At 34.7% G+C, this 17,935-nt stretch overlaps 2 protein-coding genes across 9 annotated transcripts in view; both read left to right on the top strand.

The window, feature by feature from the left end:
- Window positions 1-17,935, top strand: part of LOC128262804 (protein bunched, class 1/class 3/D/E isoforms) — a 99,120-nt gene that overhangs the window by 45,487 nt on the left and 35,698 nt on the right. The window contains exons 1-2 of one of the 8 annotated variants that reach the window (XM_052997325.1): window positions 13,463-13,547; window positions 14,997-15,425. The exons of 5 other annotated variants lie outside the window; for them this stretch is intronic. In XM_052997325.1, coding sequence (XP_052853285.1) covers window positions 15,265-15,425 — 161 coding nt within the window. In that variant the 5' untranslated portion in view covers window positions 13,463-13,547; window positions 14,997-15,264. Of the gene's footprint in view, window positions 1-7,207; window positions 7,542-13,462; window positions 13,548-14,781; window positions 15,426-17,935 lie in introns of those variants that run through there. 2 more of the 8 variants (XM_052997324.1, XM_052997326.1) reach the window with 2 other exon arrangements.
- LOC128262806 (membrane-associated progesterone receptor component 1) lies at window positions 8,831-9,719 on the top strand. Its single transcript, XM_052997330.1, has one exon. It carries the CDS (start codon window positions 8,981-8,983, stop codon window positions 9,641-9,643), a length of 663 nt encoding a protein of 220 aa, XP_052853290.1. The 5' UTR covers window positions 8,831-8,980; the 3' UTR covers window positions 9,644-9,719.

The raw sequence follows: 17,935 nt of genomic DNA, 5'->3' as shown, positions 1-17,935 counted from the left end.
CTTCATGCGACATTCTAACATTTTTTTGTGGTATTTCTATGCCATTGCCTTACCAGGAAGCCTTGAGTAAGGACCTTTTCAAATGGTTTCGCCTCGTCGATAATTTATAAATTGGTGTAATTATTTTGGCCAGCGGAGAACTCACAAAAACTGCGAGGCACTTTTCTCTCTGGTTCTTGGTCTATTGTGCAGTGTTCATTTCTGCACAGACTCTTGCAATCGCTGCCCATCTCTCTTCCACTTATTTCAGATGATAACGATGAATTTGTGTTCTATTATTTTTGTAGTTTTTTCCATATATTTAGTGTGGTTAGCACGTTTTCTGGGTCGATTTGCGCAGGCGCGAGAAAAGTGAGAGCGCCCAAACAGGAGCAGGTGTTATTTATGCTCCACTCAAACCCTTATATATTCTATATTTATGTATACATCAACAGAGAAAAAGACAGAAAGAGAGAGAGAGAGAGTGATTTTGCGAGGAGAGAAAGGGCCACTGCACACTGGCGAGCTAATTAGATAGAAAAAAAATTCAAATTGGAAGGGATAAACCAAAGGCACATACAAAATTTCCTTTGGTGAGAGCGCTAAATACACTTTCTTTGCAAAAATTGTCTCTCACGTGGCTCTCTTTTCTGTCGAAAATGAACCTGCGCTTGCTCTCTATCTCCCAAGCTCTCTCTATCTCTCTCTCTCTCTCTCATCTGCATGCTTTGGTGATGAACGTGCCACAAAAAGCTAGCAACAAAAAAAATCCTACCCTCAGTCAGTCAATCTACACTTTGGCTTCTTGCTAAACCAAACACAAAAACAAGCTGGCAAAATACAACATTGCGTTGTGCATAAAAAAGATTAAAAAATTTGCAGAATAAATTTAACAAAAGTATTTACACAAATTTTTTTCACTCCGGGTTTTATCGTTAGATTTTCTTCGGCTCTGCAGAAAACCCAATTTTTTCTGTCTGTTGTTTCTGTGGCAAGGCAAACGCGGAAGTTTTCGCTGCTGTCGTCAGTCAGTCGTATTCCGACATCATCGCCGAGCGTTTGTGTGCATTGAGTGTGCCTGTAGTGTGTGTGTGTGCCTGCAACCAAATAAAATTTACAACAGCATAAAGTTGTAAAAAAAAAAAAAATAAAATTACAACCAAATCAAAGTGCTTAAGTTGATTATATAAAATCAGAAAATAAAGAAAATTTGCATCTGGGCATCTGGGCAATCAAAAAGTAAAAGAAAAGCCAGCTACCAAAAAATCTTTCATTCAAAACGCCTCGGTTGACTTGTGTGTGTGAGTGTGTGCTACTCTCTCGCTCTTACAATTCGCTCTCTCGCTCGGTCTTACTGCATAGATAATTTCTAAAATTTCGCGCCCATTTGTTATTTCTCTTTTTAACGCGATAAGTACCTAGATATATATTTTATAATATTTATATCCAACATCAGTGACCAAAAAAGATTCATTCATGGAAAACAAAAACAATTTAGAAATCGCTTTTAATAACGGAAATATTTTTATTAAAAGGTAATGTCACCCAACTAAATTCTAATTATTTGTGTTTGTGTTGTTTGTTGGTTTGTTTCATTTCGTTTTGGTTTGGTTTATGATTTTATTGCGTTGACCAGGACAAAATAAATGGCAAATTATTCAATTAAAAATATTCTTTACATCTGATCAACATTAAAGGAACATCAAACATTAATGAGCATTTAAACTGATTGTTTAAGAATATGCTAGGTTTTCACTGCTTGCTTTGACTGTTGGGTGAGGTCAAAGCCTTGGGATTTGGGGTGTACGATGTACCTAACTTTTTTTTGACAGGAGAAATGCCAGGTTAATACCAAGGTGATAATATCGGTGAATAAAGCTCTAATGTATGAGAAATAATTGTATTCTTTATAATAGGAATAGTTGGCATGCAGTTGTTCGTTACGCATGACTTGCCATTAATGAAAAATAAACCCAACATGTAAAGTTGGCTTATATTCTAACTATGTTGTTTAAAAAAATGTTCTGTGTTTTAAAAAATTGCATAAGTTAAACAAAAGCATTGAGTCTTTAATCACTTGCGTTGTTACAAGATAAATAAAAATGTTTAGCCACTAAACACTGGCAAAGTTTAGTATGGCAATTAAGTACTTATGGCAATAATATTATTAATACTAACTAAAGAATAGAAGATTCTTAATGTAATATTCAAAACATTGACCCACATTTTAAAATGATAAACAGTTAGTTTTAATAAAATTCTTCATAATTTGGCTTGAATGATACACGCTGTAATTAAACCACCAAGTAGCCTTAAATGCCACATAGTATGAAGTCCAAATAGAGAAAGCAACCCTTAGCATTCTATATTTACAATCTCTCTAGTTCCCAATGTTCACAGCACTTCAAATCAATACAGGGAACATTTAATCGCCTTGACTGGCACTTGCCTTCAATGTCACGACGTCCTTAATGGGCCAATAAAAGTGTCCTTCTCCCCAAAGCGAAATGTCCATTAATCAGAAATCAATAAATAAGGAAAACCAAACGGCAAATTCCCCTAGAAGTTAAGCGCAAAAAGTTTAATTGTGCAAACATGATTGAGAGCTTCTACGAAAGACAACAAAATCATTGATTTTTTCTTTCTTATGCTGCTTTTCCTTCTTGTGCTTTCCTTAACGAATCATTGTTGTTCTTTTGCCTACACAGCCCATTTGAGGTTGTCAGCTTATTTCTGTTTGTTGTAGTCTTTCCCACGCATTGGCTAAAACCATAGAAATAGCACCACCCCCTTTGGTTACGCAACCCTTACTTGCAAGTTGATTTTCATTCATTTTCTTGACGTTTTTCGGCGGAAATACCCTTGGGTTTGGGTGTAGTTTGGTTATCGTTCTGCCAGCCACTATGGCGTCACGTCAACGCGGCGAATACGCAATATCTTGACTGCTGACCTCAACAAAGGGAGGTGGAGGCAACAAAAAACGTATACACACACCCCGAAAATATTATCAACTTCTATTTGCGAGAGCTATCCTTTTCGCTTGAATGCAACTTTGCCTATAATTTGCCAATTTTGGTTATTTAAACAAAAACAATTTAATTTGAGATCTTTTCATGCTGATAATTTGATTTAAACAGCTTAACATCATCAGCGGCTGTACCCGTCATACATATAGAGATACAACATCTGGCTGGTTTATTTAATCGACGTTTGCCTATTAAGCGGATCGCATTTTATGCATCTTTCGATTTTAAGTAAATGAATTTTGATGAACTCAGCTGGCTTAGAGCGGTTCTAGTCGGTATTTTATACGTTTTGCTGATCGAGTATTGATGGTTTTTTTATGTATTTATTGATTTATGATAGAATGATAAATCAATTTAATTGATATATCGTTAAAATAATGGAGCAGAGAAATTACGGAACCTAATGGAGAAAAAACTTTAATGAGCCTTTGAATTAAGTCATCCGCAGTAAATTAAAACATTGTAGAACGGTGGTAAAATAAGAACTTTAATTTTGTTCATAAAAAAAATTTAATTTTTCTAATAAGTCGTAATGAGTTGATAATAACATAATTAAATATTATCTGGGCTCGAGAATTAAATTTTACCCGTGCTTTATTAGCACTCGTAAATACCCAAAACCAAATTACCTTACCCCATTAATTTTTTTTACTCCACCCATAAAAGTAAAAATTGTTTGTCAGAGTGCAATTTTATTCCATTGATGCAAAGCCCTCGGACAAAATGCAGCTAACGTGATAAAATCGTTTTGAAAATGTTAACGTCCTTGGCAGCATTTGGCGCCAATTTTCAGTCGCTCAGCAACTGCAACTGGAGAATGCCATAAAGTCAACCGAAGTTGAGGAAAACTATAAAATTTTATCATCGAAATCAAGGGATTGAAGAGGGGCATGGAAGGGGAAGGGAAGCAAAACATAGCGAAGCATCCGCCACGACCCACATTTGCAACCCACACAATGACTGCAAGCATTTTATGTCGTATCTGTGTATCTGAATCTGTATCTGTATCTGAGGCTGCCGTTCATTGTGGGCTGTATCTGTGGGTCCGCTGGTATTTGTATCTGTGCGAAGCAGTTGCAACAAAGAACCGAACTAAACTCAAATAACAACATTTTCAGGTTTCGTATTTTTCTGCTGCCCCATTCACAGGGAGATAGCGAAGAGGAGGAGAGAACAGCCCACCCTCTCGCTTGCTCCACATGGCGCAATTTTCAGGTCAAGGTCAGGCCTGCTGTTGTGCATCTGTGTGTGTGTATGTGGCAAAAACGATTTTGTTATATGTATATTTTTTTTGTTCTTAAAGCAAGTAATGCGCTTTTCGAAAGTTGACGAGTCCTTCGCCCGATCCTTGTCCGTACTTTTTTTTTTTGTTTCGTTTTTTCATAGCTCAATGACGCGAACACACACATACATACACACACAGTTGAGGGGACCCGCTCACAGATACTTTGCATAATCCCATTTACACTGCGTGAGTTGCGCTTAAATCCGCATAAAGAATCAAGAATCCGGAGAAATGGAGGATAGTTGGAAGGTGATTTCGACTCCATGCTGACCCCGTTCTATGATGTGTATAAATTGTACGCTTAAGTGATTTTTATTGATAGAGCGCGTAATTTAGAAATATAATTTTTAAAATTATCGGTACTATTTTTCATTATTCGTATCAAAAATCCACTGTAACTAATGTTTTACAGGCATTATAAATTTTACAAGAAAATATATATATTTTTTTGATATTGTCAAGGCTTTTTGCAATTTTGGTAGAAAATTGTAATATTGTCAAGGCTAACAATTTTGGTAGAAAATTTTAATTATTGTAGTCCTAATGTTCTGTTAGCTGGCATGAAATTAAATAGAATAGAGAGAAAATATAATTTAATTTACCTAGAAACTTTTTGGTCCTTCCTTGAAGAAATTGCACTGCTGTTTATCAAATCATGCCAAATTAAATTTTATAAATGCTAAAAAGTTTGTTTACCCACAAAATCATCAACACATATTTCCATCTTGAATCGGATCCAAGACAATTTAATATGTGCTAAGGTTGCCCAGCCAGCCTAAGCCTGGTCGAATAGGCATATCCCATCACGGTAATCTCCCATTACTTTGGCGCCTTCCATCTCACTTGCCAAGGCTCACTTGGCCCAGCACGTGCCTCAGTCAAACAAATAAATCCTTGCCCAGCATTCATTCACCCATTGTGTTGACTGCCTCTGAAATTATGCCCTTACAATGGGACTTTAGCATTAGACTTGTCGTTTATTTTAATACAGACATGTTATTTTTTTTGCGCTGTGTTCTGTTGTGTGGGGTTCCATTATGAAAAGGTTTTTCAAGGCGAAATGGTTTTTGTGTTCTTTCATGCTGGGCGCCGTGTGTCAGCTTCAATTGAGTGGGATGTGAATGTGAATATGAATGGGTACGTGAATGAGTTTGTTCTTTGGCAGAGCAACTCAAGGTTTTCCACCAACTCTTTGGATGAAAATACTTGGCATGCTTATGCCCCAAACCCCAACCTTCCTTCCGAGTGCTTAGAAGTGTGGACCCTTGACAGAAAAAACCACTTGGACTGCCTCTTTGGTACGTGACTGGTTGACTGGATGTTTGGGCAGCGGGAAGTCAAAGTCAGGGTCGAGTAACATCATCGTTAGGGCCTCAGCACATATGATACTCGTAACATGCAAAGTATATAAATAATTCTGTCGTCGAGTACCCTCTAACCTTGGTTGGTTGTTTTTCGGTTTGGGATGATTAAAAATGCTAATTAATGTGTGTAACACGTCAATTTTAGTCACATATTTTGGGGGCTTTTTGTAATGGTTCTCTGGGGTGGCATATTTCGTCCCCTATTTCTGCTAAACTGTCTCTACTTTTTGCTTGTAGCATCTTAAACAAGTTGTTGGACAGTTGTTGTCGCACAAGTGCCTCCAGTCGGAGCTGTCATATTTCTAGCCGCGCTGTCAACTAGCTGTCAACAGGCGCCATTTGTTGCACACATTTAGAAAAAAAATGGGTTTGGTTCTATGTCCCTATCTATCTTTTTATTTTCTCTAAGAACTACTTTCTTGTATTTTTTAACAAAAGCACGGAGTTTTAGTCTTCTTTTGTAACTAAGAAAAATGCAGATTATAGCTTTTGTTAAAACTTGAGGGACATGATTTGAATAAAACTTCATTGAGCGTAAAAAAACAATTTTTTACCTATTTGGAGCTTAAGTTATACAGGCGACCAGAATATTGTTTAAAGTAATCAAATAATGCTTTAACAAAGAATTTAAAAATTAATTTGGTTGCAAATGAGTAAGAAAACGCCTCTAAAAAAATCAATTTTGTTGTTTTATTTTAACACTCTGACTGACGCAATATACTTGTTCACTGTAACGTCATGATAGCGTCGTATAATAAAATTAATAAATAATAACATATATTTAATAGTAGAAAATATGGGGTAACTCAATTATTTCTGTTAGTGCATCTCGCATGCTTTCATTCGCTTCACGTTTGTTACGTAAGCGTTGCTCATCTCCCATTTGTGTACTTGTGCAAGGCATGCAACGATATATCACAGAGCACTGTGAATGTTAATTAAATACTTTACTGAACGCTGAAACTTCGCTTTTAATAATGACACATGAAACACCCACACTATCACCACAACACCACAGCGCTCGACAAATTGCAGTTGAAACAGAAAATTATGGAAATTGGCAAAGTTTCAAATGAAAGCAAAACTAAATTTGCCAATTGCTTTTGTGATTTGAGTTCAGTTTTTGTTTTGGTTTAAGTAATTTTTGTATAACTATTGCAAAAGAAATCCGTTTAATACTGTTTTACTTACACTGATTAGAAGCATTTCTTTTTTCACTTAGGGTAAACAAAAATTTGAATAGTTATGTATAAATGTAATGGTAAAATTTCAAAACAACCTGTAACAGTTTAACAGATTTCCAATATAACTTTATTTAACAGCAAAGATACTTAAAAATATTTTATGATTTGACTTTTCTTATTTGATATAGATACAAATACCCTACACAAAAAGAATTGGATTTTAAGAATTTATGTAGTCGGCTGTAAAGGCTTTGCAATGGTTACATGAAATGTTTGGCTTGCCAAATTTAAGAATTTTCTATTTTAACATTATGATTAATTTAGTTTTAATTAAATACGAATTTGGCTGAAAAGGTGCGATACCAAAACGCACAACTAACTTTTGTTAAACAAAAACAATAATTGCTAAAACGACAATTCGACAACAACTGTATGAGCATAAGTGTTGCCAGCATGGCGGCAACAGTAACAACAAAATGGCTGCGTTAGCCAACAAAGTGGCTGCCAATATGGCGACTACCAGCACCAACAACATCGGCAGCAGCGAACAAACGCTGCAGCAACACCAAATGCACCACCAACAACAACAGCAGCAACAACAAAACGCCAATTTAATGCCAGCTGCGGTCATACAGCCCGAATATTTACTCAATAATGATCGCGGTTTATTTAAGGTTTATTGTTTTATCAAAGATTTCATCGGGTAAGTAAACAAAAAACGGACACATATCGACGATTAGGGAAATTAATAAATGCAAATAATATTAAGGTTATTCTGCTAAAAAATGTATAAAATGTGGTTTAAATTAAAAAAAAAATTGTCTTAAAACAAACAATACTATACTTTGAAGTTTAAAAATTAAGCGAGGAGTTAAACAAATTGGGCTCTGGGATTTTTAAATTTAATATCGAAAGTAAGAAGTTTTTAATAAGCATGTTACATAAGCTTTGTTTCTCTGACCTTGCCTAACAATATTTGTATTAAAATAAATTGAACTTAAAGTTAAAGTTAACTTTACAAAAAAACTAAGCAAACTAAAAACACAAATTTTAGTGTACTAAAAAAGCAAAAAGCCCGGTTAAATTGGTTAAAACAAATCAACAATTGGTTAAAACAAAAAACAAAAATATTACTTCCATACGAAAACCTAAAAATAATAACAGATTTAAAAGGTATTTTTATTTTCTGCTTTCAACGAAAAAATTTAAAATAGAATTCAATAATGTTAAATATTATTTCACGATTAGTTTCTTTAAAGATTAGTTTTCTGTGTTTCGAGGTAAATTGAAGCAAATTAACACCATTTCTATATTTATTAAAGAAACTTATGTTACCAACATTTAAGTTTAATTTTCAAATTGGTGCCAATTATGATTAACACCTGAATGTTGGGATTTCATAATTTATTATTTTTATCATTTCCCTAATTTCTTATACTTGGAGAGCACCCTGTGCCAGAACTTTTGTTTGAGTTATATTTTTTTTTGTTTGCCCGGCGCTTATCGTTTTTCATGACACTCACACTTTTGAAATTCCATGTGTGTTTGTGCCTTTATTTGTTCGTATAATTCATATTTAATCAACTGATAATATAAGAAAACTGTTCAACCTGCTTTTGTGCTGACTGTCTGTGCTCCAATTTCTGTGCTCCTGATACACTTGCTGACATTATCACCTGCCCTGGCACAGTGAATAATACGGCAGCAACTTTACGGGTATTTGATAACACCCAGCCACTTGATATTTCCCAAGTCGGCGAGAGAGTAGCAGAATGAACTTTTGTTATCGCAACAAATAAAAGAAGACACAATAGCACAATACTAGTCTAAAGGGAGAAGGTTATTATTGCTTTAGTTTATTTTCTAGTTTAAGACTAAGTTTAAGTTCTTTAACATGATCGCAGTTATTCTGCCCACAATTAACCTTTGTTATTATCTGGTAATTATTAATCTGAAAAGAAAGCATATTAAAAAAAATTTAAACTCTGATCACTTTTTTCAACACAAGTCAGCATAGAAATAACAATTCGAGTGATAGTGAAATTGAATTTAGAACTTAAAAATTCCCAATATAAAAGTTTAGTAAAATTCAGTATTCTACTAAGTACCATTTCGACCAAATCAGAATACCAGTATCAGAACATGGATGAGGTGTTGGGACACTTGGGCTGCATGGTCAGCATTGTATTGACCTTATGTGTGGCTATCTTGGGATATTTTTACGCCTATCACTATCACCTGACAAGTGGCAGAGGCAATCGAACAGATGTAACCAAGCTGTTTGCACCCAATCTGCCGGATTTGCCGCCAATCAAACTGACCTTATCTCAGTTGCTGGGATTTGATGGAACACGGAGTGATGGGAGGATTCTGGTGGCGCTCAAGGGAAAGATCTACGATGTGTCCAACGACCTGCCAGAGTTCGGTTTGGATGGCACCCTGTCTCATGTAGCTGGCAGGGATTTTACCCATTATCTTAATATGATAATGGACTTGCATGATACGAAGATCAACTATGTGCATCGTTGGGAAGCCATTCTCGAGACAAATTATTCTCGTGTCGGAATCTTAATCGATGAGCTTGGCAATCCCCTTTTCCAGACCACGAATAATGTGGGGGTTGAGAGTTCCGGAAATGCTGAAGAAGTGCGAGAAGATCAGGATGAAGCAGTTAAAATCACTGAAACTAATTCAGAAACTAAGATATCAAATGGTATGCCGAAAAAGAAATTGAGTGAGGTTCTTACAGCCGAAACTTTGCCATCGGATACAGTACCTCAAAAATCTTTTATGGATCCAAACTAAGATAGCATGGTTATAAGGGAAAATCTCGGATTTTTTATAAAAATTAAAATTGAGATACAGCTTTGGATGTTTAATATTTGTTTATTTTTGGTAGAACTTTCAAATAAATTTAGTGATCTTTAAAAAATTCTTGTTTTACTTACACCTTTTTTTTCAAAACACTTTTAAGTTGTTAAGAATATTTTTCTGGCGAGGCCTTGTTTAGTTAGATTTTAAAGATTTCCGGGGCACATAAGATATTTATATATTTAAATGTGCATGTTATTCCTTTGTGACAGATAAACACTTCTCAAATAATTCGATCTTCGTCTGAATATATGTTTTTATATAAATCAAATAAAATGGAACACGCTAGCCAATTGGCTAAAATGAAATAGAGAAATATATAAATATGCATATTCTTGGTAATTTCTCAATAATCAAATTGTCACATTATGTTTATTCTTGACTTGTCCTACATTTGTATTCATTTATTTTTCTAGAAATCTGTTACGTGCTTTGGGGGGACCAATGAACCAGCCTTCCCAAAACCACTTCATATTTGTTCCTCTGGTACTTGGCAATTAGTGCCAAAATAGGCAGAGTGTTTCAATTATAAGGAAAAACCTATTCAATCTTTGACTCATCCTCGGGCTGTCCACCTGCCAACAGACTGACAAAAGAATATTCCGAGTCGGGAAAGGGCGAAAGAATTGTATACCCAAATTTTAGCCATCAACACCCACTCGCTTGGTGGCACACATCGCGCAGCTATGGCCAAAATTGGCTAACCGGGAAAATTGATTCTATTTAATTTTTTCATTTTCTTGGTAGCCCCGACCGCCAAGTTGGCCAACAAATTACACTCGTGTGACGTCTTTTGGCAGGAAGCTCTTTAAGATTGCTTAAATTTATTTTTACAAATTCTCATGCACTCAATTTGTTGCCATACCTGATTACGACAATTAATTAAACAAACTTTTTTTTCGGCTTTTGCTTTAGTTTATTTTCATCTTCATTGTCGCCTTTTGCGTCGTTTTCTAATTGACAGCGCTTCCAATCTGTTCGGAATTAATTACTTGCCTAGGCATAAATACTTGAAATTGATTGGAATCGGATCACAGTTAATTAATTGATATTTATTTTTGAATTTTCTTTTCAGGTAAGTGTTTCCATTTTAACTCACCACAAAAGACAGTAAGTTAAGCAGAGTGGGATTATTGAAACAGAGGGATAATTACGCAAAATAACGTGAGCCGATTAATAATTCAGATCATGGTTTGAAACTTGTTCACTGTTAATGAAGGAAGTTTAATAGCCGTTTTACAACAAGGGAATAAAATTTATAAAGCATTTATAATTACCGCATTACCCTTAATTTTGGTTTAATGAAACGTCTATAGCCTCGGCATTATTGTCGATATTAATTTAGACTTCATAATATTGCTTTAGATTTAAACAGATTTTTTTTTGGCAAAGTTCAAAGTTTACTTTTCAACCAACAGTTTTTATATTGAAGTTTTAATGTGGTTTCCTAAGAATTCCAGAATTTAATTCTGCCATGCCAACGGTCTAGGTCTAGATGTAGTTGCGCTTAAAATATTGGCTGTAAAATATAAAACAAATGTCAAGTATTAACATTGAGCTGCCTTAAATTCTTTAAAAACAGAGAGACCAAGTTGGAAGAACGTGACAAAAACATCTAGTTAGCCATACCAGAAAATTGGATTATCCATAATAATAAAAAAAATATATTTCAAATTGCCAACCAAGACTTAGTTCGGTATTTACTGAAAATATATTTGTATTAAACTTATTTAAATAACAAAAGAAAATGAACTGTTATTTTATATATTGACGGAAAGCGTATTTAGAGTTTTGATTAAAACATTATCTTCCTTTTAAAATCTTGACAATAAATTATTGCGAACAATATTCGGAAGGAACTCCTATATCCGACATCATGTCATATCACCCAACGCTGACTGATAGTCTAAATATAGCAAATGACTAAACAATACCTAACATACCTGGCTTATCACCCGACCATATAGATTAGTAGCATGGAGATAAGACTCGAGTTCCTTGATGAGAACGTTCAACTGACAGCTGCCCAGTCCCAATGATTTTCCTCAACCAACCAATTGCAATTAAACGCCAATTAGACATGTGTACGACTTTTTACACCATATGTATATACAGATGCATATAGAGAGATATAGATAGGTGGTGGAGGAAAGCAGCGCAAAAATATACCAAGCATAAATTCGCCTTAGCTGCAAACTATTTTTGCCGCTTTTAACATTTGCCCAACTCTAATGAGCCAATAAATTCACATTACGTATACGCGCAGGTGGCCAGCTTCTGTAATTTTCTTAAATCAGAAAGCAAAACTGAATCGTTTGCATTTTTCCTTCGCTTCGCTTTTCCCTGGCTTTTCTTTCACTCAGGCGCGGCCTGTTGTTGGCTATAAATTTCACGCTAACTCGACACTTGTCCCAATCTTTTTCCTCTAATTTTCATTTTATTCCCTGCAATTTACCGTATGTCTTATGAAATCCAAATTCCCCCGCTACTCATAATTTTCCATTAAATCGGTTTTCAGTCAGATGTTCATATAGAACATACGATAAGTCGTAGGAACATGCGTCCAAACCTTTCGTTTATGCTTTGATAACTCGCATTTTCACATTTATTTGGCTAGAGTTAGTCAAGTGGCTTAAAATAAAAGACTTTCCCTGCTATAGTTTGTTTTATGTGAAGTCAGCGAAGTTTTGATATTGTTTGAGTTAGTGTAATTAGAGTTGTTGTATAAAATTAATTTACTTTTTTTTTGTTAGTCCAATGAAAACGTAACAGTATCTGGTGATCATTAATAATAAGAATGGTGATAATTTATTATTGCGGTTACTTCAATGCAAAGTTCTATAAGCTTTTTCTTTCTTTTTACTAAGCCTGTCATTAATTGATTTTGTACTTTTCTCTCTTATCAGTCTCATTTACATAGTGGCTTTTTTCTTAAGACCAACTGAAACTTAAATGAATTGATACCCTTTAAGACCCATTTATTGACTGGAAGATAATGTGTCCATCAAGATAAAGGCTGTTCAAGGCCAACGGATGTTTTAAGCAAAATAAACAACTATTTTCAGTATAACATATCTTGTTAGAGAAATTATAATATTAATATAGTTCAAAAATCCATAAAAGTCTTTTAAAACTCAAAACATTTCAAACGGATGCCTTTTGTTATACCTTTACAAACCAATAATTTATGATGATTGCCTGTTAATCAGCTTCCATTGCGTTTATTTACGCCCAATCCCCTAAAAAAAAGTGACACCCAGAGCTGCGCCCGCTGTTCCTTTATTTTTTTTAACTTTTTTCCACCTATCAATCAATGCTAATTATCAGACTGCGATTAGATAAACTTCTAATGATAAGAGAAACACGACGGTTTTACGATGTAATCTACTCACTTTTTTCGCTTCTAGCCTTTCGTTTTATTTTTTTCTCTTTCTTTTCTTGTTATCGTTCATCGGCGTCGGTGCTTTGCTCCAAAAAAAACAATACAATAAAACAAAAAATAGCTTCGGCACCGGTCGTGTGTGTAAATTTTGTTTCTCGCCTATTTTTCGTCGCTTTCGTCGCCGTCGTCTTCCCAAACTGAAGAGAGGAGAAACGCAGAAAAAAATGTATTTTTGAAAATAATTTTATTGCTGCCGCCGAGCGCAGCCACCGCTGTCGACGTCGCTGCTTTTGGTTTTTGTGTTCCGATAGTCGTTTTTGGATTTTGTGTAAAATTCAGTTTTTGGTTCGAAATCAGTAAACAAAAACTTGTCGCCGGCGTGAGACGCAATACGCGAACCAAAGCTGTTCCAACAAAAAGTTACAAACGAAAATCCCAAAAAGTAAAGACCGAAAAGTAATTGTTTAAACAATTTGCTATAATTTAAGTAGCAGCTTTCCATCTGTCCGTCTGTCGCTATTTGTATCTTACGAAAACGCGTCGAGTGATGACGTGCGTTAATTATTGCTGTTCTTTTTTCGCTTGCGATGCCGATGTCGATTTCGATGTCGATGTCTCGGTACCCTGACCTTGTTAGTGACTGATTGTGAATTCTTTGCTTATTTATCTTCGGATCCGTTTTGACCCTCTATATACTTACAGTTGAGATACGAGTGTATCTATGTACTCGGCGATCGCACGCACAATTTTTCTAAATCGAATTTGTCTAAAAATAAGCCGCCAGCGAAAACAAAATGAGGGAAAAACGCAAAAACAAATTGTGGAATACATTTTGGGTGGTTCAAAAGTTTTGCCTTACAATCGGTTTTCTTGGTGGGAGATCGTTTATTTTGATTTCACAATCGTATGGAGCCAGAAATGGTCCGGAATTAAATACAAATTTTAATACAAAGGAGTGAAGTGCTTAAACATCAATAATTGTGCATGTGCATAGTGTATAAAATTTAGAATTCACCAATTGATATTAATATTTTCTGCAAATTTATTAAAAAATTGTTGAGCAATGATCTTTGCCAATAGTTCATAAACTATCAGGCATTTTGAGCTTAAAAACTAATTTTTTTAAATTTAGTTTTAGATCTTTAACGTTCGATTGCTTTAACATTCCATAATGATTTTTTCCATCCAATAACTACTACAAAGCAGCTATATTGGGCTATTATTCTATGGTTTTTAAAAGTTCCTTCTTAAAAATAAGATAATTTCAGAAGAACATTAAAAGTGTAATAGAGAGAACAATAAAATCAAATGTCCTTAAATTCCAAGACAGTATTTTTAAATACTCAGCAATATCACGTTTTGACACTTTGTACACAAATTCATTCTGGATCTCAAGCTCCGCTAGGCAAACATTAAAATTGTCTGCAATTTAAACTTTGTATCTTCTGAATGTTTGTGCGGCTGCTGTGCGTTTCTTAATAGATAATTTTAATTGGTTAATATTTATTTTTAGTCAAGACTTGATTAATTGCCACCCGAGAGGAGTTCTCTCAGTGCTCCGTCCGGGGAACTCTCCACCAGCTCGCTCGTTCCCTCATATTAGTTTTTGCTATTTGGCACGCGCAACCAGTTCCAGACTGCGCTTAACAATTTATCAGAGAGAAGTGCAAAAACAAAAATAACAAAAACAACAATAACGGCGACAGCAACAATGTATGCAAAATATATAAATAAAATTATAAATACAATTGGCCAACGTATTGGGAGCTGTTGGCAGTGTTGTTGTCCAAGTTGAAGTGCATGTTTCTGTTTCTCTCGGTTTCTCTCCTACGACCGCACGCTCTGGTCGCGAGAAAAATAAAATTAATGCAAAATTCGAAAATTCAAAGCAATTTTTGTTTTTAGTTGTCGTTCGACCGGCTACACAATTCGTTTGCTGTTTCTCCTTTCTTCGCCTGATTGAATAATAATTAAATACCCAATATTTCGGTCTGGCGTTTTTATATAACAAAAAAAAACTAAACAAGTCGACCAAAGCGCTAATTTATTAGCCCAAAAACAAATAAACTTAAAGTGAAAAAGTAAATATTTACGATAAAAATCACATAAATAAAGTTGAACAAATAATAAGTGAATAACCGAAGCGAATAAAAGACCAAAAAAGTGTGAAAAAATGCTGAAATATCCCCGCACTACATCGTCCACTTCGTCGGGTTACTTTGATGACGACGAGGCAATGATGAATCCTTATCAAACGCCCCCAGCTTCGCCGCAATCCGTGCCCCAGTATTTGCAACGGCACATGGTGCGAATGTTCAGTACTGAAGTTGATAAGTAAGTCGTCCTCGAGCAGGCCCTCTTTGTAGCGAATTTTCTTTGATAAATTCAACTGAGATTTCTTATGTCCTACTTAAATCTGATGGCAAAGTAGAAAGAGAATAGAAAACGGGTTTAAACAATTGAAGCAAGCGATTTAGGAATTATTGTGAGCTTACTCTTAAATAGGAAAATTTGAAAAAATTTTTTCGTTTTAATAATTAAATGAAGAATTATTAATTATTATTAAACTAAACTTAATAGAATCATTGCACATACTGAAATAGTTTTGGTCGTTCCATAAATGGCATCGCTGTCCCAAATCTTAAATAGTAAAGACTAGTGCACACCGATACAATAATTGTCGCCATTAGACTATTTTAATATTTACTTTTCTCGCATTCTAAAGACCTTGAAGAAAGGGCAAATACCTAAAACAGCAATATAAATAATTTAAAATAAACATATACAGGCCCTACGTATTATGGGACTAAGCCTAATGCTTTTTCACTTATTAATATGCAAAAAAAAGGTTAAGAATCAGTTATATATAGTAAGTGATTGCAAATGCGGAAATTAAATGAATATTGAACGAGGCAGGTTGGTTAACATTTTTTATACCTCATATGAAACACTTTAAAAAATATTTCAGTCATGGAGGCAGACAAATAGTGTTATCTAAAATATGTAAACTACCGTCAAAAGGGAATGATTTAAGAAAACTGAATAGTAAATAATGTATTCGTTCTAAGCTCTATTCCCCTTATTAACGGCAAAAGCTTAACATTAAAACAACACGACTTTCTACAACTAAATATTATATATAAAAAAATATTGGCATTCCAGTTCGCATTTTCTGGCACTAACAAGAAACATTTTTTAATTTATTTTAATTTTTACCATAAATCACTTTTTAAGTCGTTTGCCCAATTAATTTGTACAGCAGCAGAAATGCTTTAAATGCAAATATAGAATTTTGCATGAAATGCAAATTTGGAAATTTGCAAGTTGCTTAAGTTGAATAGTAGAGGAATAACCAATTAAAAATAAAAGTCGACGGTGAGGAAGCGGTAGCAACAAAATCATTGCATTTTTTATATCCGTTCGCCCCTTTTTTTTTTTTTTTGTCAAAAAACACCTTTGCCCTTTTTTCTTTGTTTTCTTTCCCTTTCGTTCTTTTTTTATCTGTCTGTGATTGTGGGTGCCTTTTGTTTATTTTAACAGCCACGCGCGCACATGTGCCAAGTCCCACACACTCCCCTTATTTTACCGAGGAGAAGTGCATTTGTTTGACCGTTTATCGCATTCATCGCTCATTGCATTTCTAATTGCATATTGCAAAATGCGCTTTACAGTGCCCCGTATATAGTGGCAAATCGTTTTATTCTATCCGGATGTCACATCATCTTGATGGTCTGCTAGGAATAACGGTAGATTAAATAAGGTTCATGCCATAAAGTTAAGGCTTGGCTCGAGTTATTATATACAAAGTTGGGTAAAAACAAACATCAATCTAAAGGGCTTTAAAAAAACGTTTCAAAATATTAAAATATTTAATCAGTGATTAACGATAAGATTTTGCATAACGCATATAATAATAAACTGTATCAGTAATTAATTATTTTACTATCACTACTGCGATTGACATTTGACTGACTCTGACGCAAAATTACGTTGTTACTTTTCCTTATTCACTTGTCGTAATGCCCTAAGAATAGAGCTGTTATCTTTTTGAAGTATATACATCAGAGCTATTGGTGATAATAGATTGAGGACTAATGAGCTCAAGGCTCTTCTGTAAAAATTGAGTTCTTATTATATAACAAGAGAAATTGTATAATTTTGTTATATTTTCAGATGTATAAGATGAGGGAGAGGAAAACATTTGTTTCTTTGTTAAATATTTCCTATGTAATTTTTATACCTTTAAAGCTTCTGCAACGGTCTTCATTGCAAACTTAAGAAATCAAAGACTCATGTAACTTTTGGCAAGACATTATTAACCCCTTGTCTTACTAATTGAACTTCTTCACTTCCCTTTCTCATTAAACCTGGAAACACGCAGTTTTTACTTGTCTTTTGTTGTTTTACCTTTCGTGTGCTCCCTTTTTTTAGGCTTCCCCGTCCCAACTCTTTTTTAATTCACTCCTACAACTGAACAACAGGCAGTAATTAGGCGAAACTTTTTCATAACTATTTTTTTCATTTTATCAATGAACTGCCTTGAACTCGAATAAACACAAAAATAACAACAAAAAGCTTTCAGAAATCTTGAAAAGCCCATACAGACGAACTAAGAACTTCAACTACAATAATAGCAAGCGGTAAAAGGGCTTCTGCCACGCCCACTGCTAAACAACTAGAACGGCAAAAATAAAGTTTTTGTGTCTTTTTGTGTCAACGACTGAAAAGGTAAATGCACCTCAAAAGGTCGAGCGCGACCTTTGACCTTTTCGTGCCCAGCCGCGCTTATAACTGTGATATATGTAGAGAGGGCGATGAGGGCGGTAACATTTTTCAAGTGGAAA

This window comes from Drosophila gunungcola, unplaced genomic scaffold (assembly GCF_025200985.1).
Source record: "Drosophila gunungcola strain Sukarami unplaced genomic scaffold, Dgunungcola_SK_2 000001F, whole genome shotgun sequence".
In the NCBI taxonomy this organism is placed as follows: Eukaryota; Metazoa; Arthropoda; class Insecta; order Diptera; family Drosophilidae; genus Drosophila; species Drosophila gunungcola.
Note: the sequence above shows the minus strand (reverse complement) of the source record. Positions and strands in the feature narration are given on the sequence as shown.